Source organism: Geospiza fortis, unplaced genomic scaffold (genome assembly GCF_000277835.1).
Source record: "Geospiza fortis unplaced genomic scaffold, GeoFor_1.0 scaffold130, whole genome shotgun sequence".
In the NCBI taxonomy this organism is placed as follows: domain Eukaryota; kingdom Metazoa; phylum Chordata; class Aves; order Passeriformes; family Thraupidae; genus Geospiza; species Geospiza fortis.
In genome coordinates this window covers 10,749,713-10,767,569 of record NW_005054300.1, presented here as the reverse complement: position 1 = coordinate 10,767,569, position 17,857 = coordinate 10,749,713, and the positions used below count along the sequence as shown (strand labels likewise).

General features: G+C 43.1%; 1 protein-coding gene across 1 annotated transcript; it reads left to right on the top strand.

Moving 5' to 3' along the window:
• On the top strand, positions 1-15,937 carry PKD2L1 (polycystin 2 like 1, transient receptor potential cation channel). The gene is made up of 15 exons (XM_005416498.2): positions 1-420; positions 4,222-4,335; positions 5,721-5,848; positions 6,972-7,228; positions 8,081-8,305; positions 8,686-8,914; positions 9,284-9,454; positions 10,207-10,388; positions 11,368-11,488; positions 12,071-12,169; positions 12,901-13,022; positions 13,325-13,442; positions 13,661-13,797; positions 14,541-14,688; positions 15,513-15,937. Exons 1-15 carry the CDS (start codon positions 126-128, stop codon positions 15,696-15,698), a joined length of 2,532 nt encoding a protein of 843 aa, XP_005416555.1. The 5' UTR covers positions 1-125; the 3' UTR covers positions 15,699-15,937.
• The last annotated feature ends 1,920 nt before the right edge of the window (positions 15,938-17,857 follow it).

Sequence of the window (17,857 nt, the reverse complement as noted above, 5' to 3'; positions counted from 1 at the left end):
TCCTGGCTGCTGAGGCAGACAAGGTGTTTGGCACTGATTATCTCTCTGCTAACTTTTAATTCCAGTCTGGGCAGGCAATCGTCACAATTCCAGCTAAAAAGTACTTGTGCTGGCAGCGAGTAGTCATGAATTTGTCTCACCTAAAGAACAGAGCTGAGAGCCACTTTAAAGGATCAGAGGTGCATGAACTGGAGACAGTGGGGAAGAAAGCTTGGGACAATCCTGTTTACAATGGCTCTCCCTCTACCTCCTTGAAAATTCAAACCATCTACAACCCCAAGTCTGTCCTGGAGAATCCCTATGAGAATTTTGAAGAGGTCGGGGATCCACTGCCCTACCAGGAAGAACAGAGCAAAGCTGTGAATGGGAAGACAAGTCCTTTCCTCAAGTGCTGCTTCTACATCTTCAGAGGCATCCGAGGTAAATCTCTGTCTCATTAGAAGGGGCCTATTAGCCCTCAGAGCAATGGTGAGGGGAGGAAGAGAAGGGATGCAGAAGGCAGAAACCTCATAGTGTCTGTGTAGCCCAGGGACCTGTTCAACATGCAGTAGCGTCCCTCCAGAGATCATCTTTGGCTGACCTGAAAGGAGCATCCTCATTCTGTGAGCCTTGCTATAGCTTCATGGTCTGTCCTGTTACCTTTACTACAAGGTAAGAGACTTAGTGGTTCTCATGCTCAAGGTCATGCAGTGAATCTGTTGGCAGAGCTTAGATGCTCTGAATCCCCAGGAGCCATCACTGTGGTGGTGAGACTATTCTGTCTTTGTGTGCATTTTCTGGATAGAATGGTACTGGCCTCTGTGCTACAGTAACATAGAACTGATAGCCCTATCTACCAGAGAAAATCTAGCACTGTCAGGGCTGAAATGTAGGGGATATCAGCAATGTATCAAATAATATTTTGCTTGAAGATAGCTGAAAGAGGTGCCGTTTTCCAGTTTAAAAGACAAAGGGGCATGAAATATTATGCGGGCTTATTCAGAGGCAAACAAAACCTTGGGGGCAAGATAGGTCTCCTGTCAGAATACAGTCCTGGGTAAGGGCATTATTTGAACAGTTTCTCATAGAAGGCATAAAATTACAATATTTTAAAAACAGGAAGGATAAAGAAAATAATTTCTTGCCAATGTGTCTTTTTTTTCCTCACTTGGAAGGCAAGAACCCTTCTCAGAGCCATATCCTCTAGCAGTCTGAGTGGGTGAATAACAATATAACTTGGTCCTGACTTGCACAGCCCCTCTGTGATCAATGCTTTTGTCGTTGCCATTACAGTCTAACACTATTAATTCACATGGAATTCAGAGCAGAGGCTTTAGAGATTTCTCCTGGCCAAGGAACAGTGCTGAGTTTGGTAGCTAATTGCAGATTACTCTTAGGCAGTGTATCATTTACCTGGTTTATTCTGAAATGCTTTCTTCTAGGCATTGTTTGAGACTTAAAATGAAAAAACATATCCATGCTTTAACATCAAATTTCCATTTGTGAGATGCCAGAGTTGAATTTGGAGCATGCAAATGATGGTAACTGCCAAGATACCACATTATTTTCTTCTTCTGACTGTTGCAGCAGGGTATCCTGACACGAAAGGTGGTAATAGGGCTGTAGGAAATACCAGAGCTGAGAATCCAAAGGCCAGTACAGACAGACCAAAGGTCTCTTTGAGCCTCACAGACGTGGGGACATTTTTTTTGAAGAATTTGCTTCCTTCCTTTGCATCTTTACTAGGTGCTTATCATTTTTCATTGCCTTTCCATTGCTGGCTTTTCCCTTTCCATTTAATCACCTTGGTGTCTCACATGGAAAATAGAAGTAGTACATATAAGTTAGTTAGACAATGAGCGTTTAAGAGGTTGGGTTTTTTGCTTAAAAACCATTTTCTGGGATTACATGTCCATAGCTAGAGGCAATAGTTGAATTATTAAGATTTTTTTTTTCTTGACCTCCTCAGTTACTGTGCTGGGTTAGTAGTGAGTAGCTGCTGCACCTAGTGCCACTGCGCAGGACTGTTCCTCTCTAAGAAGTGTCCAAGTAACTCTGTGTCCTGGTTCCTGCCTGCCTCCTGCCGCCTGTGCTGGTTCATGGCCAGCCCATGGGCAGACTTGGCTGGATATCTGGGTGTAGGGTGGTTGATGAGGGATACCCAGCTTCCCACTGCCTTTGGAAGAGGATCTCCAGCTGTACCTGAGACCGTGAGCTAGTCGCTCACCTGGTCACAAGTCTGGTGATAATGTAGGTGTTGCCAGTAATTCTTATCAGTTACTTGTTAACTATCGGGAAGGTGAGACCTATAAATGGATTGCATTCATAGCCTGTTTTCTAGATTCTGTTATTTTTTCTTTGCTCAGCCATGGGGGTGCTGGGTGGTCATTCAAGGTGCCATAAGGAAGACTGGATATCTTCTAGCCTTGAGTCCATCTACTCCAAATGTCATGTCCAAAATAGCTGCATCCACAAGGGGGTAGGTGTTGCCAAAGGAGACACAGATGGGGGCATGCTTCATGTATGAGGTGATAGATTTCCCTGGCATGTTTCCTAAAGACATAGCTGAAAATAAACCTCAGCTGATACAGTATTACAGCTACTGCATGCAACCTGGAAGGACTGGAGCAGCCTCATGGTCCTCCAGGTATCATTTTGGGCAAGAGTCTGAACCAAGTTCTCAAGGATATTTGAGTTTCCTTGAATTAGATGTTCCTGAGTACACTTCTGTTCTCAAAGTAAAGGCCTGTGCATTTGCTCCAAACATATGGATAGTAGGGGTTCCCTGCTCATGAAAAAACCCCAAACAAACCTATTAAAAGATTGTGGTGTAGTCATATCTAAGGATGAAGGTAGTCATTTAAAAGTGATCTGAAGAGATGGGGCAAATCTTTTCCCTATGTTTTTGTCCATTGTGAAGATTCCTGTAGATCACATGATACTTTCTCTTCCACAGGAGTTAGTCCAGATCATCTCCAGGCTGTCATTTCTGTTGCTGGTCTGGATTGTCCAGAACAGACTCCTGGTTTGTCTGCCCAGATGTGACATCAGATGCTGCAACATCACTATGGTCACTATGGTAGTTAATGGTGCAGAAAACTCTCTAATCTCTTGAGATGCCAAAGAGCTATCAAAATGACAGGATAAATGCACACAGACCACTAGAACACTTTTGCTTACTCCAGATAAAAAAGAAGTTTGTCATGTGCCAGAGATGACTTCAAGTGTGGGGCCTTTGATCAGCTTTGATCCTGGTTTGCAGGAAGAAGGTTGTTTCATTCTACTGGGGATAGGAATCAGGGCTGAGCTCTCTAGGAGCTGCAGAAAGCAGCAAGACCATGGCAATTATTGACAAGGCTTTCATCACTAGGCTTTCAATTGAAAGTTCTTATGCCTTTCAACTTCAGGAGCATTCCAGAAATCACAACAGAAAGCCATTACAAAAAGAACAAACAAATACGCTAATGGTATTAGGTGGTTCATCAAACACAAAATATCAAGGCTCCTTTTAAAGGAAACATTTCTCTATTATTGACAACCCTGGTGACATTTAATGAGTTGTGCGAAGAAATAGGATCTTTAGCTGGTGCAATTAGTGTATTGGATTCAGCTAAGCTCCATTGTTAGATGTCCTGAAGATAATTTGGCTCTAAATGTTGTGCTGAAAATACTGTTGTATATTCAGTTGTATTATTTGATTTTTATGACCAACAAGAAAACTGCAAGAGTTTTTAGGTAAGCAAGAGACAAATATTTGGGGCCTAATGGTTCAGACTAAAGGGAGTAATAGTTGTAAAGCTAACACCAGATGCAGTTATGCAGTGGAAGACCTCTCAGAAGGTCAGCTGTTGGCACATGGGTGACTGAGATGAAATATTATGGTTTCAAGAGCATTTGTGACAAAGACTGAACTGCTGCAAAGAGTGAGCTGAAACACAGTCAGGAAAAGATCAGGCTGTAATGAACAGAAAACAGAAGAAACAAAATCAAACAGTGATTTAGCAAAATAAAAAGGCAGTATATTTCAGTGTTAGCTGCAAATCTTTTATTCATGCTGGAATGGTTCTTCTTAGGGGTATTTAGCAAATTTTTATAGGACAAGTTTTGAAATGAAAAGTGGCTTGGCCTTGAAAAGCCACAAAACTTCAACTCCCGACAGTGCTTTTTTGGAACAGGACTACAGCTCCTCACATGGCCCTTGAGAATGGCCATGAGAAACTCTGCCTTCTTTATACCCAACAGGTCTGTGGGGCACTACGCTGACTGAGAACACAGCTGAAAACAGGGAGCTGTATGTGAAGACCACCCTGCGAGAGCTGCTGGTCTATGTTATGTTCTTGGTGGACATCTGTCTCTGTAAGTAGCTGTCATATCTCATAGGCACTATTTGTGTGTGCAGCACGAGGGGAATAATGTGAGATTTTATTACTAGTCTTCCTTGCTCTTCTGTAAATGTTACATTTATTGTATGGGTGCTCACAGCAGCAAGAGGTTGTCATTAACCTACAGAATTGATGCTGCACAGAGAAGTAAAATTACTGACCAATGCTAACTGATGCTGGTTAGACTTAAACAGTATTTTCTGATTGGCATTATCAGTTCTAGCCATTGACTCCACAGTCCTAGGAGAATCTGCCCAAGGTCTTTTCTCAGTTTCACAGCAAATGCTCAACCCCCAGAGAGTAGCTCTAGAAACTTCCTGGTAGCAAAGACAATTCAGGGAGATTTTCCCGTCTGAGACTGGAGGGTGGCTGAGGCGATAAAGCAGATGGCAGCTGACCCTGTTGTTCTTGAGTGAGTGTAATGTGTCCCTGTACTGAATGGTAATGCTAATATGGACTTTGTGCCAGTAGGACAATGGCTGTTTGGTTCTGCAAAGGTTCCTTTGTTATCACCAGTGAGCACCTGGGGCATGGGACAGTGAGGAGGGTTATATTTCATGGACCCAATGGCAGGAGAGATGGACAGACAATACGACCCTAAGTTACTATCGTGCTGGTCCAGGGAGACAGTGCTTCAGTCACCCTCCCTAAAGAACCAAGACGCGCGCAGACGTACGCGGTGTCGCGCGCAGACGTACGCGGTGTCGCACGCAGACGTACGCGGTGTCGCACGCAGACGTACGCGGTGTCACACACTGACTCTTCCAGGAGATGTGGGGGGTTGTGTCTTGAATGTCAGGTGCTTTATTCTCCTGGTGTCCTTTCAAGAGTAGGATATGTTCTTAGTGATCACCATGATGGATGTTTTCCTGAAGGAAGGAGCACTGGAGAGCTGAAACAACGTGTTTGTGGAAGTTAGAGCCTGCTCCTCTTGGGGTTTCTTGGTAGATGAAAACTTACCTGGAGCTTTTCACTTGGGAAAATAAGGTTGTCTTCATGCCTTCACATCAGAAATTCAAAATATAGGTCATGGACTTTGTTCTGAGAAATAAAATTTCCCTCAGAAATTCTGTCTGGGAACAAAAACTGTTATCCAGAATGTTCAGTTGTATCCTCCAACGGTTTTCTCTTACTACTTAACTCTTACATTCGATCAGTCTGACCATTTAAACTCTGCAACACAGAGCAGATAAGCTTGTAAATCCCTAAGAAAGCAGAAAGCCCTAAGTTTTATTCTCCTGTGTCTTGTTCAGCTTACCTGTGAAAATATAAAGGTACATAGAAAGTGAATATATAAATACAGTTATATCAGGTGCCAGTATTCAGGTATAAGAAAGGACCCTTCTCTTGTTCTCTTAGTGACATATGGAATGACAAGTTCCAATGCCTATTACTACACCAAAGTGATGTCTGAGCTCTTCCTGCAGACCTCTACAGATGGCCGTGTCTCCTTCCAGTCCATCGGCAGCATGGCTGACTTCTGGGTGGTGAGTACAAATCTGGCCTGCCATGGGGAACCCTGAAAGTCAGCTAGACTGGAATATTCAGTTCCCTCTGAAGTACTATCTAGTGATTTCAGCTAGACATTTTGCTGCCACAAGCTTTTGCCAGCTACTAGCAATTGTCACCATAACATTTGCATGCAAAATATTAACTGATTTAAAGTATACTATATCCCTGAGCACTGTGTCCAGAATACTGGCTAGGCTAAGTTTTGTGTGTGCCCAGAAAAGTCCATTTCCCCAGTAAAACAGGCAGGACATAACAAAATAATTTTGGTGATACAACCATCAGCTCATTGCATAGATAGGAAGCACTGGCCTAGAGAAGCCAAGGGATTTACTTCAGGTTTCCTTGTGACACGAGTGGCTTTGAATCCTAGAGTTCAACGTCTTCAAGCTGGTGTCTTAGTAACAGCCTATGTCAGTTTTCATGGCATTTTGAGAACATCAAAATTAACCTGCCTGTAATTCATGCCTGGGCTTGTCTAATCTATAGATTCTGTAGGAAGAAGCTGGATTAAAATTTGCAGTGACTTTGATAAAAGAGAACAAAGGGGACAAACATCTGGGATCTAACATATTTCTGTCAAAGAATGGGTGAAAGAATAACAAGAGCCTCAGTGAAGGCCATTGAGGTATTGCAACCACTTATCTCTGACAGCCAGAAATTATTTGTCAATTAGAGTTGCCTTTTTCTGTCACATTAAAACACTCCAGCAAACAATGGCCCTATTGTTTCCCCACCACTGTTTCCAGGACACTGGCACATGCACTTTTCATCATTTGCAACTTGTGCCAAGGCAGTTCCTTGAGACTTGTGCTGACTGAAGTAGAAGAGGCAATGAGACTTGTAGGGCTTTTGTCTCTCCCTTAGCCACAGACACATTACAGGCCTGTGAGAAAGCAACGATGACCCTGCTGCCCAGCATCTCTCCTCTACCGCCAGCACTGGTCTTTCCTCTCCTTAACATGCATGCAACACAAACTTTGGCTACTTTCCATCTTGGGGCCCGGAGTGGGGTGGGTCTCACTGCCTCAATCCCAGACTAAGAGAATTCCTCTGATATGTGAGATACAAAGGAGTTGTTCTCCCCTGCCTCCTTTGCAGTATGCACAAGGTCCTCTGCTGGACAACCTGTACTGGACCAAGTGGTACAACAACGAGTCCCTGGCGGCGCATGGCACGCAGTCATACATCTATTACGAGAACCTGCTGCTGGGTGTCCCACGCATGAGGCAGCTGAAGGTGAAGAACAACTCCTGTGTGGTCCACGATGACTTCAAGGAGGAAATCTCGGGCTGCTATGATGTATACTCTGAAGACAAGGAGGAGAGGGTCTCCTTTGGGCTCATCAATGGAACAGCGTAAGTACATCTAATCCAAATGAGTCTCTTCTCATTCAAATAAGAACTGCTGAGCTGCAGGATGCTGGGGGTGAGTTTCTTACATAAGGCTGGAATTAGCCTTGCAGTCAGAGGCAGAAAATCCTTTTTGTCTATCATTAAGGTCTAGTGTCTCTTTGTGGTGAAGCACAACAGAATGAGTTTTCATGTTGGGAAAGCCATGAAAAAATCCAGTGGGAATATAGGAAGAAATTGTTGCCTATTTTTAAGAGAGTGAAAATAAATAAAGACCTTTGGGACCAGATCCATCAAATGGCAAGCTGGCATTTAGCTGGCAAGTTACTATTTGCTTTCCTCTGGGATTTCAGGAGCCAGAGAAAGGGGAGTGCAACTCTTTCATGTTGACAACCTGTTTCTCTATAAATTTGTGAGGTAACTGCAGTTTAATATGTCTGCTCACTTCTCTCTGTGTGAATCTTGATCCATGAATGAGAAGCTATTATTCATTAGGAAATACGAGTACAAGAGCATTCTAAGCAGATGGTCGTGTGGGATGTGGTAGAAGGTAAGAGAGTAGATGCTGAGAATAACCTCCATGAAAACAAGACTGATATAGCCAACAAACCTCAGCATTTTCCCTCCATAGTATTGTAAATCATGTTGTGTCACTGCTGGGAACCACTAAACCAGAAAACTAAACATAATGGTTACCAGTATTATGTAGGGTCAGATCAGGAGTAGGGATTAAGTGCCAATTCTCAATTGCTTCAATTGGAAACTGCTCTGCCCCTTGAAGATGTATTTTTTCCAGGGCACAAGGCCATATTCAAGCCTGGGCAGGTGAAGCCTTTATTTGTGCTTTGTCTGTTGCAGGTGGAGGTACCATTCGGAGGAGGAGCTGGGTGGTTCCTCTCACTGGGGAAGACTAACCAGTTACAGTGGGGGAGGATACTACATAGACCTCAAGATGACCAGAGAAGAGAGTGCTGAAGCCCTGCAGGTCTTGAAGGAGAAACTGTGGCTGGATCGGGGAACACGAGTTGTCTTTATTGATTTCTCTGTGTATAATGCAAATATCAATCTGTTCTGTGTTTTGAGGTAAGCTGAGTCCTGAGGAAATTTCTTCAGCCTCTTGCATCTTCCTCAATGCCTCAATTTGTTTCTTAAAATGCAAATATTTTATTATGGTCCACCAGTAGGGTGGTGAGCACCCCCCTACTACTACTGAGTGATGTCATTAGAAATTGTATGGTTTAGTGAGAAGTCTTGGTCTTCCTGAAATAACCAGTCACACTTCATGTCACCTTTCACCCTTCCTATCACAGGCTGTGAAGCAGCAGAGATATAGGGGCATAAACACATACACAGTGCTTCCACTCATGGTTTGGTGGATAGCTCATGCTCAAGTTTGATGCCTCTCAAAATTATCTCTGAGCTTCGATACCCCAGTTTGAAATTGTTTCTTTGTCCCCTTCAAGGTTAGTGGTTGAGTTTCCAGCCACTGGTGGTGCCATTCCTTCCTGGCAAATCCGGACAGTGAAGCTTATACGATATGTCAGCACATGGGACTTCTTCATTGTTGCCTGTGAAATTGTATTCTGTGTTTTCATCTTCTACTATGTGGTGGAAGAGGCTTTGGAGCTCCGTATCCACAAGTTTCAGTACTTCACCAGCATCTGGAACATTCTGGATGTGGTTGTTATTCTGGTGAGTATCCTTGCATACTTTTTGGGGGAGGAATGGCAGAGGTGTGTAAGAGCCAAAATAAATGAAGGAAAGTGGAAATTAGTCTAGATAAGACAAGAACTGGCACATGTTTTGCTCTAATACTAAAATGAACAGCAGAGTAAATGGACACATGCTCTTGTCTGGAAGAACTGCTAGGAGAAAATTCTTAGAGACGCCCAAGAGACTGTGAAGTCAGGGTATCATTCAGCGCATCAAGACTATACTTTCATAGCCCACCACTAGACTGCAGCTCTGAAGTGGGACTGCAATGAGTTCTGTGGCATTTTAATTTCCATGGAAAGCACAGGAACAGTGATTACTGTGGACTACTCCTCTTCCTCTTTGCAGCTCTCCATTGTTGCCATTGGGTTTCACATCTTTCGCACCACTGAGGTGAACAGGCTGCTGGGAGAGCTGCTGGAACACCCCAACTCCTACGCAGACTTTGAATTCCTGGCGTTCTGGCAGACCCAGTACAACAATATGAATGCAGTAAACTTATTTTTTGCCTGGATTAAGGTACTGTAGGGGGGATCTGGGAGGTGCCAGGTCTCCAGTCAGGCCTCTCCTTCTGGATAGCTTCAGGGCTGTCTCTTCCATCCCTCTGAGTAAATGAACGTAACAGTTATAGAACAGAGAATTTTCCTTGAAGTCATATGCTCTGTTTTGCAGTAAATCTGGGCAACTTTTCACCCTTCATTCTGAGGTCAGTTATTTAGAGGTAACAGTCAGAGATATGAGGTCAGACACTGGTGTGAAAGTGGTTTTAGAAAATGCTGAGTACCATGTAACTTTGTCCATCCTATACTATTTTGGTATTCTTGAGGCTTTGTCCATCCTATACTATTTTGGTATCCTCAAGAATAATCTGCAAACCATGTTCTTTTCTATGATGATCATTCAAGAGCTGGAAGTGACTCATCTGTTGACACGGAGTTTGCATTTCTAAATTTCTAACTAAAGCATCTTGGTGTGGTGGAAAGCCACCAAGGGGCTCCTCATCAGCCGTAAGAGATTTGTCCTTCTAGCAGTCCCTGTTTATATTTTCCTTTGACAAAGGGAACGAAGTCATATTTATGAACCCAGAGAAGGATGGTGGCACACCTGGGATAAATGTCCTGAAGACTAAGCCACCATTCCCTAGCCACCTTTCTCTTCAGTACTTTGGTCCTGTAGTGAACCTCTTGTCTTAGTAAGCATGTGCATGCATGGGAGAGACTGACCTAGCTGATGGTTTGGCCTAACTTTGTCCCCATTCTTCCATCCTGCAGATATTCAAGTACATTAGCTTTAACAAAACGATGACCCAGCTCTCCTCCACACTAGCACGTTGTGCTAAGGATATCCTGGGCTTTGCCATCATGTTCTTCATTGTCTTCTTTGCCTATGCCCAGCTGGGTTACCTTCTTTTTGGGACACAAGTGGAAAACTTCAGTACCTTTGTTAAATGCATGTAAGTTAGTACCATGTCTCCATAATTTTATCAAAATAATTTTAACTGCTTTCCACTCTTCCCCCCATTTGCAAATCTCAGTGACAATCAGACACCTGTTGTATCTCATTGTAATAAAGCCACAAGGGTTAATAAGCTGCTCACAGCCTTCTGGCTGTGACTGACATCTTCATGGACAAAAGAACACAATAAGAAAACTGAGGGCTACAGGCAGATTTCTGTTTGTCTGGTGTTTATCAGTAAGGACGAGAGATATGGTGGGTATTAGTAAGGATATCTATTTCCATAGAAGTCCCACAGATACTGATCAATGTATCTGAGAACAAGGATGACCTGCGGGTGGATGAGCACACGTGGAAGGGAGTGTTGGGGAAGTGAGTTAAAATCCCATCTCAGACAATCTTGCAGTCCATGGGCCTGCTCAAGTAATGTGTGATGTTAATGGAGGTATTAGCTACAGCAATGGTTTTCAGCTGGTATCCCACAGACCTCTGGGCATCCAGGTCCTGCCTTTGAAGGGTCTACAAGAGAGAACAGAGATAAGGAAGCTTAGGATCAATACACTTAAACATCCATCATTATAGGGGCTATGAACTACAGAAAGTCGAAGAGCACTATCCAGTTCTAATGTCCCTCCAGAGTCTCACAAACTTTCTTGTAAGAGATGGCTTTGTTGAGTCAAATGCCTTTAATTAGGGAAAATTCAGTTTGTTTTGGTTTTGACTCCTATTTATACCATAACACACTTTGGACTACCTGAATTTGTGTGGAAACCATGTTTTATTTTCCTCTTGCTCTAACCAGATCAGCTCACTTCACCCCTGAAATACTATGGATGCATTTAACTTACCACTCTGGAGTGACTTAGACTCTGCTCTGGTTTGTGCCTGTGCCCATCTGGGCCGCAGGGAGGTTCAGGTTCACCTCAGGACTGTTTGTGTGTGCCTTTGTGTGACCCTGTGCTCTTTCTTTCCCCCAGTTTCACCCAGTTTCGGATCATTCTTGGTGATTTTGACTACAATTCCATTGACAATGCCAACAGGGTCCTTGGGCCTCTTTACTTTGTCACCTATGTGTTCTTTGTTTTCTTTGTGCTTCTGGTAAGCAACAAAGTCCTCCTTGTCCCTGTATTGAAAGCAGTGTTTGAGAGACCCTTCCTGACAATCCTGGGTTAGATGAAAATGCTTAGAAAAGGAATTTCAGTTTACTAATAGCTTTGCAGTGCAAATAGACTACAGTAGGCAAAGAGTGTGTTACTACAATTGGGGATTTGATTACTAGGGTAACTAAGGGTCAACATCACTTAAGGCTGAAAACTGAAACTGACTGGCTCCCTAGGCAATGGATGCAGAGGGATGCTCATAATAACCAGGTTAAACTCCCAGTGTCAGGAGTCCATATGTAACCTAAGATTTTGCAAGAGAAACTAACAAAGGTAGTATTTGAGGTGGGAACAAATGTACTTTCAGCCACTGCTTAACTATAAAAACTTTAGAAAACATGGTGTGGCTGAAGTAGGCCTTTTCTTGACCCTCTTTAATTTGCCCAAGAGATATCCCATAGGGAAACAACTCCTTGTTTAACTAAGTCTTGCCCATCTATGTCTGTTTCTTGCTGCTTCAGCTGCTGGAGCAGGCAGGATGTGTCATGCATATTCATCTCACTGCTTCCCCTTTTCCTAGAACATGTTTCTGGCCATCATCAATGACACCTACTCAGAAGTCAAGGAGGAGCTTTCCAGCCAGAAGGATGAGCTGCAGCTCTCTGACATCTTGAAGCAGGTGATGAATAGTGAAAGCTGTGCTACTTCCTAGCTAAATCATGAAGCATTTTTTGGAAGTCCCTGACCTAAGTGGAATTTACTAGAGAGAAACAGTGGTTGCCAACTCCAGATCCCCCTTCTTTGTGTGCACAAGAGTCCCAATTCCTTTCTGGGATAAATCAAGCTCCCAGACCCTTTGGCAATGGGAAGATGAGAAGGCAGGTATTGGGTGAATCCTGTTACCTGATGTAGTGTTTCCGAGAGACTTTTCTTCCCAGTATGGTCTGTAGACAAAGCTCTTTCAGTCCTTCATAAAATTTACTTTGATTGATAACATGGCAAGTCCTGCTGTGCTAAGTTGAGCCTGTTACAGTGCACAATTCTAACAGGTTAAATCTGTCTTTCCCATGGGCAAATTCCAGAAAAGTTCCTGGAAGGTCACAATTCTGCTGTGGACCAATATTCTACAAGGAATAGTATTTGAGACATTATCTTAAACAGATGATATGTTGGGAAATCAGATAAAGGAAGAACTGGGGTGAGAAAAAGCAGAAGGTTAGCATGTTAGTGCCACTCTGAAGGCATGATTCTACTTTGGAGATGAGCTTCTTACAGCAGTGCTTTATTTTTTGCTTGTGGAAAGCTTGAAAACTCCTGCTATTACTTAGCATATGCTCACCTGTATGACACTGCCCACTCTGCTCTACTTTTCACTGTTTTGTGTGCATGATTCTGTGTCTTCATTCACAGAGCTACATGCGGACACTCGCGAGGCTGAAGCTGAAGAAGGAGCGGATTTCTGATGTGCAGAAAGCCCTGCAGAATGGAACAAAACAACTAGACTTTGAAGACTTCAAGAACAGCTTGAAGGAGTGAGTCAGTTTGAAGGATGTCCACTTAGTTTTTTCTCTTAGTAATACAGGTAATTTAAATTTTCTGCTTTTCAGGACAAGGAGAACGATTAGCTCAGATCTGGGCAATTTAAGATTAAAAAAATTATCTTTCCTCAAATATTTAATTTCCTGTACTAAATAGGTTTGTATTTATCTCTTGCCCATTTGGGATGTTTAGGTTTATCACTGGCAGGAGGAAACAATACACTGATTTCAAAATTCCCACTCTGTTACAGCTTAACCGTATAATTCTATGCTTTGAGCTTTCTGTTCTTTTGCAGACTGGGCCATGCAGACCATGAGATCACAGCAGCTTTCTCCAGATTTGACAAAGATGGCAACCGTATCCTTGATGAAGAGGAGCAACAGCAGATGAAGAAAGACCTAGAGGCAAAAAGGGTAAAAAAAATGGGCAAGGAAAAAAAATTCTGTTTGACAGACATCACTGCAAAGTGGCCTCAGGAATCTTTGGGTTTATGGTATAAACTAAGCAGGCAACTAAAATAGAGCTCCAACTCTACCTGCATGCGGTATTGTTGCCTGTGAAGCTCTGTGTCATTGACAGTAAAGCCAGCCACAGAATTAGTATCCATATTTGCACAGTTTTTGTTTTCCAGGTTGCTCTGAATACAGAGATTGAAAATTTGGGGAAATCCTATGCTGACAACAACCTGGATGAGAATCTGACCTACATGGAAGCAAGGAATAACCACACCAATAAGGGCACCTGGGTCTCCAAAGAAGAGTTCCAAGTGTATGTTTGTGCTGTCAGTAGTTTAAACACCCTGCAAATAAGGGGTCCAATTTCCTGCTGCTTCCTTCCATGATATAAGTCTTTACAGTGGTGCTGAGCAGTTTCAGTAAGATCTTGTCCCTTTTATCTTGCACATGTGTAAATAAGCAGGTCAGGAGATAACTGTAGTAATGTAGTTTACTTCTTCCTGTAAAAGACTGAGTTAAGAAATCTTGCTTTCTGCCTCTTGAATAACCTCTTCAGCTGTCATCTAGTCACAGGCAATATGCTGGCATGTTTTAGGTCAGAAAGTGGCCCAAATAACTGGGTGAGGGAAAGCTGGTACCTTTACAGAAAGTCCTGTAGCAATAGATATCCTTGATTTATAGCCTAGTTGGCCTTTATCCTTCAGGTCCTAGAATAACACTTGGCTATTTTCTCCATAAGAGGAGCACAGGATAAACATAGCAGAGTGAATCAGTATATCTTGATTCTGCTACTGAGAAACACTGAGCAAACCACATAGGGCCGTATCAAAGGAGAGGCAGGTGCAATATTTAATAATGGAATTATGCTGTGTCTAGGCTGGGATCCATCCTAAATAGAACCACTGATTACAGATGAAAACACAGTGTAGCAGTAGGTGACATAATCGGTGATCTGGGAGCATTCACTTCTATTTGAGGTCTTGGGGAGATGTCTGCAGCAAATCTCTTGACTCATCACAAGAAAAAGCTTACAAATGCTCTCCATGTCTCCCTCAGCCTCCTGCATCGTGTGCTGCAGCTGGAATGGTCCATAAACAGCATTGGCTCCAAGACTGATGCAGTGGTGAACAAGCTTGATGTGCCAGAAAGAAAAGAGCTGAAGAGGAAGGATCTGTTGGGCAAACCACTGGGTGATGTTAACAAGGTTGGTAGCCCTACACCAAGCATTTGAACCAGTTTCAGATCAGGTTACTAGCTCTGCTGGGAGAAAAAGGCCTGGTATCATCTTTGCTTTTCCAGTCTTCATTGACTTAAGATAAAAAGGCTTGGGCAGGGTGTATGATCAATCCTTTTCTGTTTAAGCAAAATGACGTAAAGCCTCTTGTTTTCATGTCCCCACAGTTAACCCTAATACCTTTAAACACACCTTCTGGCTCCTTTGAGGCCAGCCTCAGCCCTGTGACAGTGGGTAAAGCATAGCACTGCAGAATTGTGACTTTTGCCAAAGAGTGCCCATATTGAGTCAACCAGAATGTTTTGGATCTTCAGCTTTAAAGTCAAAGGCAGCAAGGCATGTGGGAGCCATGTCACTACTCCATGGTTTTGTGGCTTCAATAATGAGAACAGCCAAACAGCACAAAGTGACCTAGCAGAGTCAGAAAGAAGTCTCCCTTTTGCAGAGTAGTCTTGTGATCCCTTTGCATCTGAAAGAGTGTTTTGGGAGGTCCTACTCATGTGAACATGTCCAAACTCTTATACAAGTGTTTGTTTGCAGATTCGCTGTGCCACAGCATTTCTGTAAAGGTGCTCATAAAAGGATGAAAAGGGATGAATCTCTCCTTGTTTGTCTAAAGCTTGAATGTGCATTCATCAGTGTATTGGATCTTTAATAGACAGGCTTGTTCTAATTTCTGAGAGAATGTGGGAAGATATTTTAGTATCATGCACACCTTGCCTCTCTCCTACAGCATTGCTAGACTTATTGGTAGCTTACTGACATTGCAGATCACACTTTCTTCTTCTTCACAGGAGGAAGAAGCCAGTCAGGAAGAGCTGCACCCCCAGAGCTTAGACCAGCTGGGAAAAGAAGCAGAAAGTTGGAGGATGGAACACATACAGAGAAACAACATGAGTGGCACCTCTTCCCAAAATGGGGTCTATCACATCTTGCCCAAGTCAAGTGTGGTGGAGTCTCAGGTGCCCAAGCACCTCTAGCCAGTCTGATGTGCACTTCTATAGCAGTGCTCAGCAGCCCAGTGCTCCCAGTCTGGCTGCCATGGCACCAAGTCACTGTCAGTTGTTCCCCCACTATTAGGATAATCCAGAGAGCTGGACATAGACACCACTGTTGCCAGGAATTCTTAATGTGAAAAATCAGGGATGCTCTTCTCCAGTGTAACGATGTATGACATCACAAAGCTAGAACTTCTGTTCCCCTTCACCTTCTCCCCTGTACCCATATGTCAGGAAGAGGTGAAATTTGGCACTAGGTGATGTATTAGGTTTCTGCCTCTGAACAGGCTGGCACAACATTGTTTATCTAGCCTTCCCCAAAAAGTAGGGAGCCCAGAACTCTGATCGTTTGTGTCCAGATAAGCATATTGCAGCTTGTCCCCAACACACGATGGTCTGCAGGAGACAGATATGGCTGTCATGTAAAGAAAGCAGAATGTAATCACCAGTGTGAAATGGGAAGAAGAAATGTAGCTCTTTCTACCTGGTTACAGCCAGTTTTGTTCTGTTGTAGCTTGTTTCCAGATTACCTTGGTAACCCTCTCTGTACCTTAGGTTCAGGTGTTGAGGAAAGAGGTTACTAGTGCTTAACTCTGGATAACAATAAGATACAATAAGAGTTGACACCAACTGGGAGAAGGTCTGAAATATTCTAAAATGAGAAGCAGTTGGTGGAGTTCTAGGTCTGAGTGTTAGGAAACAAACTTCTGGTTATATGATTTCTAACATAGCTATTGACACTAAGAAATCTGTCATTTATTTTCACACTCCTTAAATTGCATCTCAAGGTTTTGCACCTTGCAAACTAGCATCCCATTTATGAAGTTTGATGCTTCTTGTTTTTGTCAAGGAAACAAATTTGCACTTATGGGTGCTGACACCATTTGCATTGAAGAATATTGTGAAAATGAGTGTCAGTTTTTTTACCACATGCAAAATACTTTTTTTCCAAGCATTTTTCTGTTTGCTGTGGCTTCTCTTTCCTTGTAATTGGTGCAGGCTATTGCTGCTATTACAGGGCCATTGTAAATATATTTCAAATACCTTAATGACTGATATTCTGCAACACTTAACCTCAAATAGGCTCCATAGGCTTAGAGCCAATAGAAATGTGAGCTGTACCAGACCACTGCTAACAGCTCTCATTAGTGCTACACTGTTTAGTGTGCTGTGCAGTGACAGGTTTAGTTGGGACCTTGTGCAGGGGCATCTTGTATTGCCACCTTTTTTAAGATGGATGTATCACTGCATTCTGGAGAAACCTTCCTCGGCAGTGTCTGAAGGACCTCAGGATGAGCCCTGTCCTCAGATGGCCTGTGTTTCAGGGCTGCCACAGCCACAAGATAGTCTTGGTAAATTGAAGCAGACTGTCAATCAACTACAAGGGCCCGGCAGGAGCTGTGCGAAGGAGCTTGCCGCCCAGCCCACAGGGAGCTTAGATTTCAAACAGGAGCTGTGGAGGCAGGAACTGCAGGGTCTCATGATTCACTTCCCTTCATCAGCTGGTCCTGCTGTTGGGGACAAGACTGTGAGATATTGCCATGTTTCTGCACTCCCAGTTCCACTGAATTCAGAATTGAGCAAAATGTCTTAGCTTCAGCTTTTCTGGCTGAAAACAGAACAATGGTGTTGCTTACTTCCTCCTCTTCTCTGCATTGAAGCTATTATCTTATTCAGAAGAAAACAGCCTGTCAGGAGAACTTCCTAAAATAGGCTTTTTTCCCCCTTCCAAATTTTAATTAAACAGAAAATTCATATGCTAGAGGAACTATGTGCTCTATAATGGGCTCAAATAGTGCACACAACCCTTTGTAGTCAATTCATCAGGTCTTCTGTGTTTTGAAAGGCACAGAGGAAGGTTCTTATAAATTAATTTGTAAGACCTTGTTTTAGATCCTGGCTCCAGAGCAGAATACAAGTACCAAAGCATAATTGCAAAGCAAGAAAAAAAGGCTGCTCTTTTGAGGTCTCTGAAAGTGTCTGCCTTTTCCATGGACTCAAATACTGGATGAAATTCTGAGTTCTGCACAGATATCAAATGCTTGGGATGCTGATCTTTTAGGAACTAAGTCTGGCACTTTGGGAGAGATCCAAGCAGCAGTTGTCTGCTTCAGGTGGCTGAACCTGTGCTAGTAGCCAGT